The 18,300-nt window shown below is 36.2% G+C and overlaps 1 protein-coding gene across 1 annotated transcript; it reads right to left on the reverse strand.

Moving 5' to 3' along the window:
• Positions 1-347: 347 nt before the first annotated feature.
• On the reverse strand, positions 348-12,664 carry LOC140235735 (alpha-2,8-sialyltransferase 8B-like). Its single transcript, XM_072315748.1, has 4 exons — positions 12,529-12,664; positions 3,169-3,253; positions 2,281-2,817; positions 348-654 (listed from the first exon to the last, which is right to left on the reverse strand). Exons 1-4 carry the CDS (start codon positions 12,662-12,664, stop codon positions 348-350), a joined length of 1,065 nt encoding a protein of 354 aa, XP_072171849.1.
• Between the last annotated feature and the right edge of the window lie 5,636 nt (positions 12,665-18,300).

Consider the following 18,300-nt stretch of genomic DNA (forward strand, 5'->3'; position numbering starts at 1 on the left):
AAACGACTTGCGGCCTAAAGAGGGGATCACAATATTTTGTTAATAAAAAGACACACACACACACACACACACACACACACACCATCTTTGAATGGGCTCAATCAAGGTTCTAGACCCTCCATGTTATTGTAACATGCATGTTAAATTTCCACTGAACCAACATAGTTATATACAATGTATTTCTTTTTTTCAGACTACAAAAGACGCTGCATAGAAGCATAATGAATACACACGATCATAGTCAACTGTAGTAGGTACTATGAGCACGCATAAGTTGCATTTTACACAGGGGTGCTGCAGCACCCTAAGCACTCCCGGCCTGTACACACATGTGTTTTTATTTTTCGTCAGTTCATACGCCCATTAATATTTTGGCTGCGGTAGTCGTGCTCGTCCCATCTTCCTGCACAATCGTTGACGATCTTCAAGTAACCTTCGTCTTCGAGCCACTGCAGCATCTCAAACTCTCTGTGGAAAGAGTGGCGGCTCTTCGCATAGTTCACGTATGCGTCGTCGTAGTAGTGATAGCGAAGTGTCCGATTCTTGGGGTCGACGTAGCTAGGATAGAACCCGTACAACTTTATCTGTCGGCAAAATGTGGTAGCTGCAAGGTAGATCGCTGCACCCGTTGTTGCATGTCGGATTCCCATCCACCTGGCAACAATAAACAAAAAAGACCCCCCCCCCCCCCAAAAAAAAAAAAAAAAAAAAAATCAGCAAAGAAAAAACGTCTCTGGTAAGCAATGTAACAAAAATATCAACAAAGAATACGAAAGATGTAATTTGACAATTTGTGACGAAAGAAAACAGTTTGACTATTATGATTTGAAGGCATTATTTACGTCATTGGTCTACAGACTTGCGATGAGGTATCAAGAAGTTAGTCTCGGCTCGGGCACACAAGGAAAATCAAATTACTAGGTAAATAGAAAGACGCAGAGGTCCGAAGAAGAACAATGATTATTGTACCTTCAATGATATACAGCGCATGAGATATATATATATATATATATATATATATATATATATATATATATGTATATATATATATATATATAATGAAATAAACGACTGTGTGAGCTGGATAGAGTTAGTGCTTCAGGATTTGTTGAACCATTGTACAGACCAAATGGAAGTTGATTTGAGAGGCAATAAACATCAAATATAAAAGAAGAAAGTAATAAAGCGAGAAAGAACTAGAAAAAAAGAACTGTAGCTATGACGACTGGATGCCTCCGCCATAATGCATGATTCTCCTAATAGGCATGTAGTATGTCTTAACAATGTGTGATGACAGTTTAACATAACTGGTAACATATTAGAACGACATGCTTGTCGCAAATGTGTTGAATGTTCATTTTCCTCGAACAAGGTTTAATTGGATGAATGGCTATATTTTCTAAGAAAGCATGCATTTGGGGATTTGAGGATTTTCACTTGACTTTTAATCATTCTATAAGTTTGTATGCATTTAGTAATTTTCATGGTATGGAGAAAAAGTGTAATTTCAGTATTAAATAGTAAATTATCCACCATTTTAAAGTGGCCTTTGACACTTGACCTTTGACCCTATGACCCTTGACCCTATGACCCAAAGAATCACTGTCAGGAAGAACAGGCACAAATATGTACCAAGGTTCGTGATGATACCTTGAGCCACTTCCTAGATATGGAAGAAAGTGTGAAATTTAGCACTTTCATATGATCTTTGACCTTTTTGGCAAAAAAATTGATACGAGGGAAAGAAAGGAATTAACCTTGACCTTTTACCCCATGACCCCCAAAATTCCCGCAGTTGATTACTGCCAGTCAGTACATGCATACGTGTTAAGTTCCGTGAAGATACCTTGAACCATTTCCGAGATATGGAGGAAAAAAAAAATGAAATTTTAACATTTTCACTTGACTTTTGATCTCATAACCCAAAACTCTGTCTCGTGAATCTTTATTTGGTAGTACACGTATCCACTAAGTTTCAAGAAAATACCTTGAACCATTTCAAAGATATGGGGGAAATAGTGAAATTTTGAGCATTTGACCTTTGAACTCGAGCATGTGCACCCAAAAGTTGATAGGCACAACCTCGCCCATGCACTCAAACATATACATGTCAAGTTTCATTAGGATATACCTCAAATGATTTTTAGTTATGCTCTCCACAGAATTGATTACAAACGGACGGACGGACGGACAACCCGAAAACATAATGCCTCCGGCGACATTTTATGGTGGCGGCATAAATATACATCACAAATGAATGTGAGAAACAGTCATACGCACTGTCCTGTTGCACCAGTTATACTAGCCGGACTGTAGGCGAAAAAAGCTTTCAGGTCGTGATACTTCTCGTAGAACTCCAGTCCTCTCTTGATGAATCTTATCAGCACAAAACCTTTTATGCACCAAATTATAGTATTATTCAGACGCTGCATGAGCTTCAACAAATGTCGACATTTGTCTGGCACGTTGTCGATAGACGTATTCGTGTATTCAACCTTAGCACACGCGGACATCAGTCTGCTCTGTTCGCCGTTAACCGTCGTTAGATTAGTCTTCGATCCAACATCACGAGCGTATTCCCCTCCGGCGGGAGCGAGGTTCATTCGCAGAACTAGATCCGCCCCGTCGATGTCGTCACCACAGCTGCTATTCGATAGAATGCCGCCATTTCCTACGATTGCGCAGGAATCTATAAGCGGGAGCGACCAGGTCTGATTGATCCGCGGCAAGGCAGTTAGAGACTTGGTTATCCTCATTTTCCTCGGCGGTATTTCAGGTCGAAATATCTGGATAATCATCTCTGTAGTCAACATTTTCCTTCATTAAGAGAACCAGAAAAAAAAAATCAAATGAAAGGACTTCAAGTCGATCGCCACTGTTGATTGATGGAATTGTTATTATTATTATTGTGATTTATTCACTTATTCATTTCTTTCTTTATTTATTTATTTACTAATTTGGCATTTCAACACAAAATACGAACAGAAAAGCACACTATAGACCCAAAGATTGTGGTTATTCTAGGTGTATCATTGCATTTAAACAGCGAAATGTAATGAAGAGACATTATTTGACGGGCACACCAGCCTGTCTATACATTTTGTGTAATACTAGCACAACATCGAAGAGAAAGCAGTAGGACCATCACATGCAAGTGATGAGATTTACCTTGCTTCAATAAACTCCTTCGTCTTGGAGGATATGTTTGCTGCTGCCGTTGTCTGTAATTGCTCTGATGCCACAAGGCCACGATCTGGGTCAAAACATGTAAAAAAAAAAAAAAAAAAAAAAAAAAAAAAAAAAAAACAAGCGTCGAATTTATAATGGATGTTACAAAAATCTTCCGCCTCGGTATTAGGACTATATAAATTCTGTCATCGATGCTTGTTCTAGTATGTGGATGACATTTCTCTTTTTTTTATTTAGTCCTTATAGTGAAACAATTTTAGTTTAAAGTCCTCGCGAATTATACATTATGTTTTCTAACAAATTTGATAGGTCTATATACCTTTTTATCCACTAAAAATATGACTTATGAAAATGCACTTGCGGTTGGAATGTAATGAATTATGTGATTATTCGAAAACCAACTATGGTAATGATGCCTGCCAAGTACACTTTACTGCATTTGACTGTGCAGTTAAAAAAGACTTAAATGTAACAACTGCCCCCCCCCCCCCATTCAATCCTCTCCAACCCCTGTACTTACCATAAATTACCTTGAAAGCGCACTCACTACTATACACTCAGCACAAAAAGAAAGTAAACACTTTCTCAACTTTTATTATTTCTCATAGAATACGTGGTTAAATATTAATGTTTTATATACCATGTTCAAGGTAAATTCATTGGCTATCAACCTGGTAGGTGAATAAATAGGGAAACGTTACGCATGAGTTAATACATTCATTTTTTTTCTCTTTCAAGCCACAAAAGCAAAATTGCAAAAATAAACAAGTGGTCTATCTCATGGAGGTGCTCTTCGTGTAACAATGAGAACAAAAGACAAATTCAATTTAATACGAAGACGGGTTAATTTCCAAAAATAAATCTGTGATCTCCACAGTCTCTTTGAAGCCCCTGAAGATAAAGAAAGGCTAGAAGTAATGAAGAAACTGAAGAATCTTCTGTCAAATCCGAGTTCAAATGACATTACAGAAGAAGCAATATTACCGAAAATCGTAGACATTTTAAATGTTTATCAATAAAATATTTACGAAAATTGAAAATTATAATTTGGTTCTCGGATTAGTCTCATTAATTCTTAAATTCCTAATTCAAAATGTCCGATTTATCAGGTTTGCGGTTTACTCCTTATGTCATTTGAAGTTTGAGTTGACAGAAAATTCTTATTTTCCCCCTCTAGTTACCCTCTCATTTTGTTTCGAGAATATAAAGAGATTCAAGATAACAAAAACTTATTTTTCCTATTTCATTCCTGACTGTCATTGTGCTAAATTAGTCTCTGGTTATCATTTGTATTTTAAAGCGCATTTGCAAATGAATAACAAAACGTCAACTTCTTCATTTTCACTTTTCTGCCTTGGGGAACAAAAACGTACGTAAAATTTCCCTTTGTATTAACCAACCTATATATAATAGCCAGTCAAATTTGCTTAATGTGGTATATGATACATTTATTTTATTTTTTTTTTTAATCTATGAGAAATATGAATTTGAAACTTCTTACTATCCCACCTTTTTAATTTTGCCTTTTATACTGTTAAGCCATTAATCTATCTTCACACCCACTTGAATAATAATGATCTTGGGCCTTATTTTCCCACCGACCTTTTTTTTTTTTTTTTTTTTAGTTCGCAATGAGAATTTGTCTTTCACCTTCCTGAGCAGTGATTGAGCCCAAAATGTATTCTGCTTGCTTCGTCAGACTGGCGTTGACTCGCCGTAGATGGGGTGTGTAGGCAGTCTTGCAGCCCGAGCTAGTGACCTTATGGGAATATGCGTTTTACTGCGTATCCGGGCAATTACCCCCAGAGGGCAATACCCCCCGGCTAAATACTGGTTAGTGGTTAGGTTAGAGTAAAGAATAGGGTTAGGGTTGAGTTTAGGGTTAGGAGTTTGGGTTAGGGTTAGGATTAGGCTCAGGAAAGGATTAGGATTAGGGCAAGGGGAAGGGTCCGGGGTAATGGCGCAGGGGGTAATTGCCCTAGACCAGTTTCATTGAGATCTTGAGATCTGTAGCAGATCTCCATTGCGAGCTTGAGATCATCGACGCGAACGTTAAGACGACACTATTAGCCCAAAAATGGTGCTGTGCACATGCGCGATACAGCTGTTTATAATGTCAAACCCGGGTGGAGGCGTCGTCTTCAAATAGAGTTCGCGTCGCAGATCAGAAGCTTGCCATTCATATTCAGCAGATGTGGAACCAACTGCGTCACGAGACAAGACAGGTACAAAATTTGTTATTATCTTCAAGGTACATTTCCCATTTTTAATCGGACTGCGAGACATGGTAACCGTTGTACCCTATTTACGGCGAGCCAAAACCAGTCTGACGAAGTATGCAGAAGACAGTAGGCGAAAGCTTACAAAGGTAAAAAAAGCAAGCTACGATTTTGCACTGAGAAAACTGTATGAGTCATTTTCGTGCATCATTACACATTATGCAGTAAAACGGAATGGGATACAGAGTCTATACACAGGGGATAATTACAATAAAATTTTGAAAGAAATATAAAAAAAAAAAAATTATTTGAAACGCAGACGATCATCTTCGTATAAGCGGAGCTTGACACGGAAAGCAGTCCCAAGTAAACTTTTGACACAAGATGAATCACCATACATTATGGCCTACATCGTGAATGCCACCACTTATTTCGTGCCGAGCAGTGCAGAGAGTGTACAGAGCTATGGTCGTGGTGTGTGATATGCTATGTTGTGGCGCGTATACTCTGTATAATGTGCGAGAAACGTATTCGTAACACCAGCACTCACTGTTTGGGGCATCATGCGGAACCTATGCTATGAATTTATTTGTCAGAAAAATATTGGGATAGGGCCTACTATAATAGCGTATGTCCCAGTAAAGACTGCAATGATCACTTCAAAATAGTTAATCAATCCAAATACAATTTAAGGGTATGAAACTATGGGTGCTGTTCGTGATTCCGAAGGTTCGCTATTCCGAAGGTTCGTTGTTCCGAAGGGTTGTTAATCCGAAACACGCAAATTCCCTATACCTAGAGGTTCGTTAATCCGAAAAATGAAAAGGGGTTCGTTAATCCGAAAATTTGTGGCGTTATTCCGAAGGTTCGTTATTCCGAAGATCGGTTAATCCGAAAATGAAATTCGGAACAATGAACCTTCGGAATAGCGAATCTTAGGAATAAAGAGCCTTCGGAATAACGAACCTTCGGAATAACGAGCTGTAACCGAAACTATGACTTATTACCCACATCATACAGAAAATCCCATCCGGTTTGCTTCAGGGGTCAATGAGAAATGAGGATTTTTGTAGGGCATGTCAGGAATCCCTTCGTTCCAATTTCTGCCCATTATGTTAACACATTAATATGCAGTTCAAAGAGCATCCAAGCGCTAAACTTGGAAGGAACAGACCCCTGACATGCTTAACAACTATCCACATTTCTCTGTGACCACCTAACCAGATTGGATGAGGTTTTCTGCAAAATATAGGTAAAGCTGTAAGATGTTACGCTTTTCGACCCTGAAATAGCATCCAGATAGTTTAATCATATTGAAAGTTATCAATGCGAAAATCCGGTAGCATTGTTTGAGACATTATATCAATGTCTTTTAATCCGCCTGTGAAAATGGATGCACCGGAACCCTGGGGCGAAGAAATTCGGTCCATGGTCCAGAATGTCTCAGTCAGTTGGGGGCTTTTATGATAATTCGGATGATTGACTAGTTGATTACTAATGTTGATTATGATTTGTTTCATATATCTGTTTGCAATCTCATTATTAAAGACATTATTCGTTCTCTTATGTATTTCTGAGCGTCCCATATCGTACAAGCTTTGCTTTTTAGTGGGACCCTCAATTTCCATTCCCATCCTTGTACTATGCATAATTTTATTTTGTATATAACTTTAAAAAATGCAGTTATGTCGTTGTTCATGATCACATGTATTTTCTTAATTTACGTTTTTGAAATTATTACATATATGTTTTGTTAATGCATTGTTTAAAATTTCCCTGTTTATTTCATGGAAATAAAAATAAAGTTAAATTGAATTGAATTGAGTTGAATGAACTGCAGACTTTGCTGAGAAAATGCACCAAAGTTTGTAAAAAGACGATTGCGTCATGTGCATTTTTTGACTGAAGACAGCAGTCTAAAATGTATGAATATGTACATCTTTTTTATTTTCATTTATTTTGATGAGATAAGGGAAGAAAGCGCTAAAAAACGAAAACTAATTTTGCACTTAACCGCACGAGAGTAAGATTTTGCTTTATTTGAATATCGAGCCACATTTCACAAATAGATTGCCTTAATGTGATAAGCCCATATTGAAGAATAAAAATCACTGTACAGAATGATAAAGGAAATTTTAGATATGAAGTTTTTCATTTAGCACTGTCTGGTGTAAAATTTCCATTGTTCCTGTTGTTGTTGTTGTTGTTGTTGGTTTTTTAGATAGATGTCCGAACATTGTGAACTTGATCATTACAAGTTGTGGTGAATTGCAATATCTAAGAGTTACTTAGATTTTCATGAATCCAAATGTTATAATTAGTAATCCCTATCACTGGCTTACAGTCGACATGTTAATATGTTACATTATAATAATTGCAGTTGCAGAAAAAGCAACAGGACAAAGAAAAGATAAAAATATACTCGGAGAACTTGACTTAACACAACTAAATACCTAACCAACACACTAATCAACAACAACAACAACAATAAATGTATTTGTGTGTGTGTGTGTGTGTGTGTGTGTGTGTATGTACGTGAGGGAGGGGAAAATTAAATATCCAAAATCTAACACTTGAAACCGGTGACCAATTGATAATAAAAACATTACTTTAGTTTTAAAAAAATTAAAAACAGATATTAAAAATATGAATAAAAGAATACATCAAAGTACAACTTAAAAAGTCTGTTTCTTATTTTTCATCTTCTAACAAAAACAATGTATATCTCTAGTGTTCAGCGTGATCAATGTCAATGAATTGAAGAAATTTAAGCTTTTTATACATAAAATAGATTCTTTTCATAATTGTGTTGTGTGGTAATGATATTTCTACGTGAGAATTACTGAGTTTATAACTGTGATCTTTTAAAATTCTTGACGTATATCAGATATCGTGGTGGAAACCCGTACAAACTCTTGTGCACCAAAATCACATTTACTCCTTACCAGCGAACGTATATGGAGTAATTACCTGATTTACTGAGTGCTGTTCGTTATTCCGAAGGTTCGCTATTCCGAAGGTTCGTTAATTCGAAACACACAAATTCCCTATACCTAGAGGTTCGTTAATCCGAAAATGAAAAAGGGTTCGTTAATCCGAAAATTTGTGGCGTTATTCCGAAGGTTCGTTATTCCGGAGATTTGTTAATCCGAAAATGAAATTCGGAATAACGAGCCTTCGGAATAACGAATCTTCGGACTAAAGAACCTTCGGAATAACGAACCTTCGAAATAACGAGCTGTAACCGATTTACTAACCAGTGTTGAGGTTCTTTCTGAAGTATCTACCTTCAATACAATACGTAAAACCCGTTTCTGTAAAACAAAGAGCCTACGTAAAGTGGACTTTGCAGCATTACTCCATGCTGGTGAGGAGTAATTCAAATGAAATTGAGTAATAGAAAAATACAACATTCACTCAAAACCGGATTTTCCTCCCCCCCCCCAAAAAAAAAAAAAATCAAAGTTTTCCCTCTTACATAATCATCATGAAGTTTCCATGTGGGGTTTGGATCAAATACTACTCCTAAATATTTACATTTAAAAATGCTAATCCTTCTTTTAAATGTATATGCCATTATTTGAAAAACAATACCAAAGTCATGAAAAAAAAACATTTACTTATTCCTGGAATCCAAAATCACATTCTGTTTTGTCTGCATTTAAAATTAGGTTATTCATAGTCAAGCATAAAGAGCTCTCATTCAAATCTTGATTTATACATGTTGTCATTTCAACAGGGTCATTAGAAGAAAAATACATACATGTATCAACTGCATGGAGATAAGACTGTCACAATGTTTGACATCGTGGGTATGATATTAACAAAAAGCAGAAATAATACCGGCCCCAATATCGAGTCCTGTGGCACCCACGCAACAGGAGCGGAGTTTATAGACATGGCACCATACACTTTTGAATGGTTCTGTTCTTTGCATTCTTCCTGTTAATAGATTCGTAAACCACAACAGGCGTGTATATAAAGGTCAAATCTATATAATCTCAACTTTCCAACCATTAGTGTGTGGTCAACCGTATCGAATGCCTTTTCAAATCTAGCGTTACAAGCCTAGAAACCAGGTCTTTATCCATAGTAGACAATACATTTTCAGTAGCATTTAATAGAACTGTGGTCGAGAGTGGCCGTGTTGAAACCCAGACTGATTAGTATATAGACCGAATTGGGTATTCAGACAGGTATAAATAGAGGAGAGCTGGGTAAACTGGAACGAGGGAGAAGTGGGACAATTCTCATATCTCAAAAAGTTGTGAACTAATCGGATTTCAAGTCTGAAAGATCGCCTATTAGGGATTTGGCATAGTACAAGCACATGGTGACTGCTCTGCAACATCTCTGCGGCAAAGTTTAATTATGTTTTCGGACACTTTTTTGTAGTTTTGTGCATTCAGTGTGAAATGCTTTCTGAAAAGCATCGTGCGGCTTTAGTAGGCACTTAGCATGCTATAATGTAGGCCTTATGAGTTCTAATAATTTGCATTAAAAGATTTCGCTAAAATTGGCTAAATTGTGGTGTTAGGCACCATTTTTAATTTTTTGGGGTGCTAGGGTGAACTGGGACAGTATCAATGTCCCACTTCTCTCTGTATTCAAGGTTCTTATAGAAATATCAAAGATATTCTTATTATTTTCTTTATGTTCTGGACGCATTTAATGGAAATTTCTCTCATGGACCATAATTGATATAATTATTACGTTTTGCAATGAAATTCTTTATGTGTAAGTATTCAAACACACACACATAGGGCCTATTCACACACACACACACACACACTATATGTTTGTAATAATATTCTAGCCTATGGTTACTGTTTATCCCATAAGGGAGTTCACGGTTGCGATTTGCGCATGTGCAAAATAAAGGTCAAATGAGAATGTTTGTGTATTTGCCATTGACTTTCAAATGAAGAGAATCCTCAGGCAAATGAGGATTTGGAACGTTAAGTTGTGTGTTTCATCTTGTTAGAACGCTCAGGTGAAAGTGATTCATCAATAATGTTTAACAAAAGCTGCACACGCATTTCATTGACATTGATTACAAAGTGGCATGCTTCAACAAAAAATGCTCTGTCACAGGTCCTTTCCATGTTATTTGAAAGTCTGTGGTGTAGGGGTCAAATGAGACATGCGCTAACCATGAACTCCCTTATTTCACCCCAACCAATGTCCCACTTCTCCCACGGGGTGGCCCCCTTCTCCCCGTTCAGAAGCCTTTTTTAAGATCAGTTGTGACACAAATATGAGACTTTCTCAGGGATGTCAAGTTCAAAACATTTTTATGAGTGAGATTTTCATGACTCGGCATCTTGGCGCGCGAATGTGCGCGCGAGCGAGGGTGTGGGAGGGGTTTTTCCCCCTGTGGCCTCCCACGGTTTTCACGGTTTTCAATTTTCAGCTCTTAATGGTGCTATCAAGTGCATACTTGTGACTATTTTTTACTTACTTTGAAAGACAAAAGGGAAATATACCTTCAATTGCAACTATCACTTTAATCTTTTGAGCTATGCTCATTATTATAGGCCCAAGTTGCAGACTTCGCCCGATGCGTGAGAAAAATGGGTGCCATGCGTGAGATCGTGAGATGGCCCCTAAATGCTTGAGTCTCACGCAGAATGCGTGAGACTTGGTAGCTCTGCTTTCTAGGAATATGAGGTAACAACCCATCATGTGGCGTAGTATCAGTTGTCTTTGTGTCCGAGACATGAGTGCCCCATAATATCAGACAAGTTATACGAGAAAATTCATCAAATCACAATATTGTTTTTGTTCCACTAATTCCCACTATCCCCCATTTGGTGATTTGACAATGAACAACTCGTTTACTGACCTTAGACAAAATCTGTAAAATAGAAAATAGGTCATTAATTTGCTTATCTGTCTCGTATGGGCCTTTGAATAAAGAACGGCTTTAGGCACATTTCCATTCACGCGGGTTAAAGGGACTGTACAGTACTGGCTGAGATGGGGATTCATGTTTTGAATATTCCTAAGTGAGATAATAAAAAGCCTCTTATAAAATATGAAAGAGCATGTCATTTTAAGAAGGATTCAACGTTTATTTGATGAAAATAATTGGTTTTCAAATGGCTAACATCTCATAGAGTGATTTCTGAATATCTCGAAAAACGTTAAAAGCTAAATCCTCACCTCGACCAGAGTTACTGTACACACCCTTTACCCGCTTAAAGGGATAAATTCACTATGTGAGTAAAAGGTAAAAGAATACACGGCGTTGCCAGTTTAACAAATCTCGCGGGTATTCCATCCAGACCTGTAGCTGTATCTAAGGACATTATTATCAAATACATTACAAACATCACTTTGAGTCACTTTATCAAACGTACAATGTGTTTAAAACCTATAAAAATTTGTTTTGGAAACGTCTGGTTTAGGGACAATATTGCATGTACATTGTAAGTCACTGACAACTGTCTACTTTCGTGTTTAAAGTTGTAATTATTGTTTCAGTGTCCCTATGGGAATAGAAAAATATTAGTATCTCAGACAAACAATAAAAGAAATAAAAGTTCGAAGGAATTCATTATATAAAACAAAAAGGCCCACAGTCTTGACCCCTGTGAGGAACGACACTGCATTAGATTTCAGGGATTTGGAAAATTGTAATACAAATTATGTTGTAATTCTGCTGGACAAATAATCTATAATCTATAAAAGTGCTAAACCAAGAACGTCACATCCTTGTAGCTTAAGAATGAATATATATATATAATGGTGCTTTCAGCAGATCTGTAAATGTTCCAATTAAATGTTTGTTTGTTTGTTTATTCGTTTGTTTGTTTGTTTTTTACTTGGAAAATGCCTCCTTTAAACTAAACTGATTTTGGTTTAAGTAGATCATTAACATGAAAGCAATCAGGAAATCATTTGAAGACATTTTCTTCTAAATTTTTGATGTACAAGCCTTTATAGTTCAAAACAAAGCAAAGCAAAACAAAACTCCGAAACTTTAAGAATTAATACTAATATAGTGATAAGGTACTACGCTGCAAACTATGCTCACACTGTGAATACCGTCGAAGGAGATCTATGCTGTACCAGAGTTAATATGACAACAAAGCTAAACTTACTATAATCGACTTACCAGTGGTGGACTTTAAAAACGTTGCACCCCTTTTGAAGTCCGTCCGAGATGTCTTCGTGGTAGAAGCACTCAGGTACATGACTATAAGGCACAGACACAGGAAAAAGCAAAATTTCATGTAATCGAGGCCAGTCATCCTGTTGCTTATACGGTCCTACTCTCCCTGTACCTCGAAGTGAACCACATCCCATGAAATCAGAGCGAAACAAAGATGCGACTTTGTGGGAAAAGGCGTAGATTTTATACTTCCGCCGCGATATTCCGACAGGTTTGCGACTTTCACGGAGACACGCTCGCTCCACTACAATCCAGTGCGGTTTCAAGTTTGTCCCTGTAGGCCGGAGTTGTATAGCGAAACCCGACGAGCATTCATCCGTTCACTATGTTAACCTCGACGAGATGTGCACGTTATTCTAATGAGTGCCCGCGGAATCCGCAACCACCCCCACGCGCACACACTATCACTTAGAATAAAGCTAGAGATTCAGAATAATTCAAAAACAAAAGAAGAAGAAATCAAATCGCTGCTGCCGCCATTGTTAATTCTGATTGATTTCAAGTAATATGTAAATTTTCGATAGTTCGAGGGCTGTGTAAAAGTGGTTATAAGGACCGTAAATTGATTGATTGAAAAGATTTTATTTTCTGCATTTCATATTTTCTTTCAGAATACAAAAATAACAAAGGCAGGTTCAATTACACAAATTCAATTCTGAAAATTATTGACATATTACATAATAAGTCATATTTTGTATATAAAGACAAATGAAACGTTAAATAACATACAAAATGTTTATATGGCCAATAATGACTTGATTCACAGTACAATATATAATATATACATATGATGCAGAGGGCCGCCGTTATAAGCCGTGCTTGAGCAGACGGACAGCCAGAGTTAAATTACCATTTTTTATTGTAGTACTTGAACACTAATACGGATGGGCCATGTTAAAATGCGTGTAAATCCAGTTTTATACAATTACTTGGTAAACAGGAGAGGTGCCTGTGAGTGCGTGTGCAGGTGATGAAGCGCGAAAGTGTAGATGGTCAGCACTTCTAAGAAAATGATTGAATATGTTATAATATGGGCGACGGGTCAAGCAGCAAAGTAAAAGAAAAGGAAAAGGGGGTGGACCAAAATATTGCCTTGTTGTTGAGTATAAGAGGTACATGTTTAATGATTACTGTACAGTATGATATTGTGCCAAGAAATATTTCTTTGTATTTGCCTTAAAGGAATAAAGAGATGTGCACTGTTTTATGTGGAGAGGGAGTGAATTCCAAATATCAGGCCCGTTATGCCGAATTGATTTTTGAGCTAATAGGAGTTTAGGGTTATTCAAATGGAAATCATTACGATGGCGCGTGGGGTAAGCATGGACATCCCTGTTAAGGGAAAATGCGTTGTGGAAGAGTGGGAGTAGATTTTGCGTGTATTTGAACATAAATATTGCTGTTTGAAATTTGTGTATATCATCAACTTTAAGAACTTTTAGTCTAAGGAATAATGGATCAGTATGTTCTAAATAATGTGAGTTAGTACATATTCTTATTGCCTTTTTCTGTAAAAGAAAAATAACATTTACTTTGGTTTTATTACAGTTTCCCCAGACAACATTACAATAATTAATATACGGTAAGATTAATGCATTGTATAACATAATGAGTACTTTTTCCGTTACCAAATATTTTAATCTCCGAAGTATTCCAATGACTTTAGATATTAATGTGGTTATATTATCAATATGGTTATTCCAATTTAAGTTGGAGTCAAGGGTTACCCCTAAGAACTTGGTTGATTTTTTTCCAATAATGGGCATATCATCAATAATAATGTTATTAGGCATTATCGGTTGCAAATGTGAGGTATTGAAGTTTATGAAACACGTTTTATCTATATTTAATGATAATTTATTGCATTTAAACCATGTAGAAATTTTTGCAAGCTCAGAATTAAGTATATCCACTAGTGTGTTTAAACAGTTGTGAGAGTAGAAGACACTGGTATCGTCCGCGAATAATACATAGGTGAGAAGGGTTGAGGAATTTATAATATCGTTAATATATATAAGAAAAAGTAGAGGTCCTAAAACGGATCCCTGTGGTACACCGCAAGTAATATATGACTTAAACGAGGTACTTGAATGAAATGCTACGTATTGCTGACGTTGGGATAAATAATCTCGGAACCAGGAAAGAACTATTCCTCTTATGCCATAATTATGTAGCTTTTTTAATAAAATTCCATGGTCTATTGTATCAAAGGCCTTGCTCAGGTCCATAAAAACTCCTATCACGTGCTGTTTGTTCGCAATAGAATCGATAATTTTGTCACAAGTTTGAATGATTGCAAAATCTGTAGAAAAACCTTTTCGAAAACCAAATTGGTTAGGATTTAAAATGTGGTTATCAACCAGAAACTTATACAAACGTTCATGTGCAATCTTTTCAAGGATTTTGGAAATGACGGGCAATAATGAAATTGGACGATAATTCTTTATTTGGGACGCATCATCTTTTTTGTGAATAGGGATTACTTTCGCAATCTTTAAAGAATTTGGGAAGATCCCAGTAGATAATGATAAGTTACAGATATGTACTATGGGGGTTACTAAAAAATGTATTATTTGTTTTAGTAAGTGCATACTTAATCCATCGTGGCCACAAGATCTACTCGACTTAAAAGATCGAACAATATTCAATATTTCATTTTCATTCGTGGGAGTAAAAAATAAAGAATTATTATTACTTTCAGGAAGGTAATCTGTAAAATTAAGGTAATCTGTAAAAGGTAATCTGTTAAGGTAATCTGTAAAAAAATAAATGAATTGGAGAATTGGTACATTAAAAAATTGTATATCACGTCATGACTGATTCAGCGCCATGATTTTGTGTTTATAATTAGGCCTATTGTACATGTACTCTCATACACACGCCAGTGATGAAAAGCCATTGATCGATCGTAACTGTACACAGTATGAATTACAGTCCAACACCATACCATGAGTGTCATCAATCGGCAGTTTGTTTCCAATTTCATCAGCATCTCAACAATGTTACGTATGGCAGCATGACAGTACATTCGTCCACCTATCACGGAATAAGATGTCATTACTAAAAAGATATATATATATATATATTATATGTATGTATACAATGTATGTATATATATATATGTATATATATATATATATATATATATATATATATATATATATATATATATATAAATATACAATGTATATACCGGTATGTATGTGTATATGTGTGTGTATGTGTGTGTGTGTGTGTGTGTGTGTGTGTGTGTATAGTTTACAGATTAATGCCCCGCCACTGACCAGGCACGCTAACCTGGAAACATTAAACTGCACATTACTTGAATATGAGACCATTCTGAAGCAAATGATTTTCACACAACAGTAGATATACATTGTACTCTTAAATGAATCCCACAAGGATTGGAACAATCATCCCTCAGCATTCCGACTGATTCCCACTGATCGGTTACTAGCCATCCCCTTTAAGTATGACCTATCAACAATTGTCCATTTACAATAATCGACTGCAAAACTTTTCGTGCAATCACGATCAGTTATATGCTCTCAGATTGCAATATCTGCCGGCGTATACCTTTTTGGGGAATATTTTGATTTTCTTCTTCATCTCACTAGCCATCCCCTTTGAATTATGATTGGTGTGGATTGAAAACAATGAATTTGTTTGTTAGAAAAAGCAGAGAGAATCATGTGGTGAGGCATTTTTCAATTTTAGAGGACTATATAATATGAAGTGAAAGTTGTCTCTTGGAGCTTGTCAATAAAGCTCTTGGATTGTTGGAGGTGTTGATTTCATATAGTTTTAGCTTAATAAGTTAATCCTATAATGATATGTTCCGTTTTTATGCATATTTATAAAGAGGTTTCATTTCGAATGAAGATATCAGAAATTGCATATGTTTTTTTTTTATCATCATAAATTTGTATGATTGACGGATACACAGCATTTGATACAAAGTTATTTCTCAGGAATATGCCATATTATATATACATATATACACTGCAAAAAGTCCGGTGTTAAATAGTGAACACCGAGCTGGTGTTTCGGTGCTCATTTATGGTGTTAAATTAACACCTACGGGTGTCATTTCCAAATTTTAAACTGTTTTTTGAAGAGTTTCTTAGTAACTGCACTTCTTGTTCATTTTTAATTTAAACAAGACGATCAAGAATTTTACATTAAAATACTAGATTTTTGAAAAAATGTCAAAATAAATTTACACCAAAGTAACACCAGCTGGTGTGGTCCCTTATTGAAGCTGGACGGGTGTTAAACCATTGATATTAACACCAGCAAATATCAAATCAACACCATGTGGTGTCATTTTTTAATTAAAACCAGTACAGTGTCAAAATAACACCAGGTACAGTGTCAAATTAACACCACGAAGTGTCAGGTGAACATTTTTCAACACCATCACAGCGCATTTTTAACACCTGTGGGTGTGGTCCTTTATTGAAGTTTGATCGGTGTTAGATTTAACACCAGTGGTGTTAAATCTAACACCGATGTTTTTACAGTGTATATATACATATATATTCATAACATATATATATATATATATATATATATATATATATATATATATATATATATTATAGTCCATCATTTAAATCGCAAATTCAAGTCGGTAAGAGAACTTAAATGATTTTGATTTTGTAAAGAAATAACATAAATTGGATGAAATAATAACGATGGCCTCCAAAATGGCCATCAAAAATCTAGAATTTCTCAAAATTCCCAAGGATAAAAAAGTTGCATTTGGCAGATTCACAGGCACTCACATTAAAAGTTTCGACTTTTTAGCGGTTTTCTTTTGAATAATCTCAGGACCTTTACAGGTGCAAGAGTGTCATCACTGAAGTTTCTATTCACAGCCCTCAAAACAGACCATCAATTCTTTTAAAAATCTTCGCCATTTGTAAGGAAATAAATTGATATGGATTTTTTCTTTTTTCTTTCGTTGGCAAATTTCTCGAAAATGTTTAAAACCCTCAGGAACGCAAGGCATGCTTCGATCATATACTATTATTCAGATTTAACAACCTCGAAATAGGGCAAAGCCATCATTTATTTTCACTTTTTTTACCATTTATTTTGAAGCACATTCATTTTTTTTTGGGGGGGGGGGGGCGTTTTAGATATCTCAAAGCCTTTACCACTGTTAACGGAGGCAAAATATGCATCAATGAGATTCGGATTCAGTATCCTCAAAAAAGGGTAAAACCATCAAATCTTTTCAATTTTCCACCATCTATTCGGAAATATACGGGGTTTTCTTTTCGGCGGCCTCCTTGAATATCTCAGATTCCTCAATGATGCAAGAATGGCATCATCCAGGTTTTTTATTCAGCACCTCAGAGAAAGGGTAAAACCATTACAAAAGAAGAAGAAGAAGAAGAAGAAAAAATGGGCGAAAAATTAAACAATGTTAGCCCTTTTTTATTTTATTAAAAAAAAGCCCTTAAAAATCTTACTTTGGCACCCAGACCAATACAAACAAGATTTGATTGCTTTCTGTTGCTGTGGCAATTCAAGGCGGTGTCCAGCCGATTTGTAGCCTACTTTAATATTGGTCGATGCTGGAATTTAGGCATCGCCCAACGACTTTTGGAGAAGTCGAGCAGCCTGTAAAGCATCTGTGTACATGGGCGATGCCCTGTTAATTTCCCATGGGTCACTGGTTGACTGATGAAGGTCAAAGCCTGGCGA

The sequence above is a fragment of the Diadema setosum genome, chromosome 12, assembly GCF_964275005.1.
Source record: "Diadema setosum chromosome 12, eeDiaSeto1, whole genome shotgun sequence".
Classification (NCBI taxonomy): domain Eukaryota; kingdom Metazoa; phylum Echinodermata; class Echinoidea; order Diadematoida; family Diadematidae; genus Diadema; species Diadema setosum.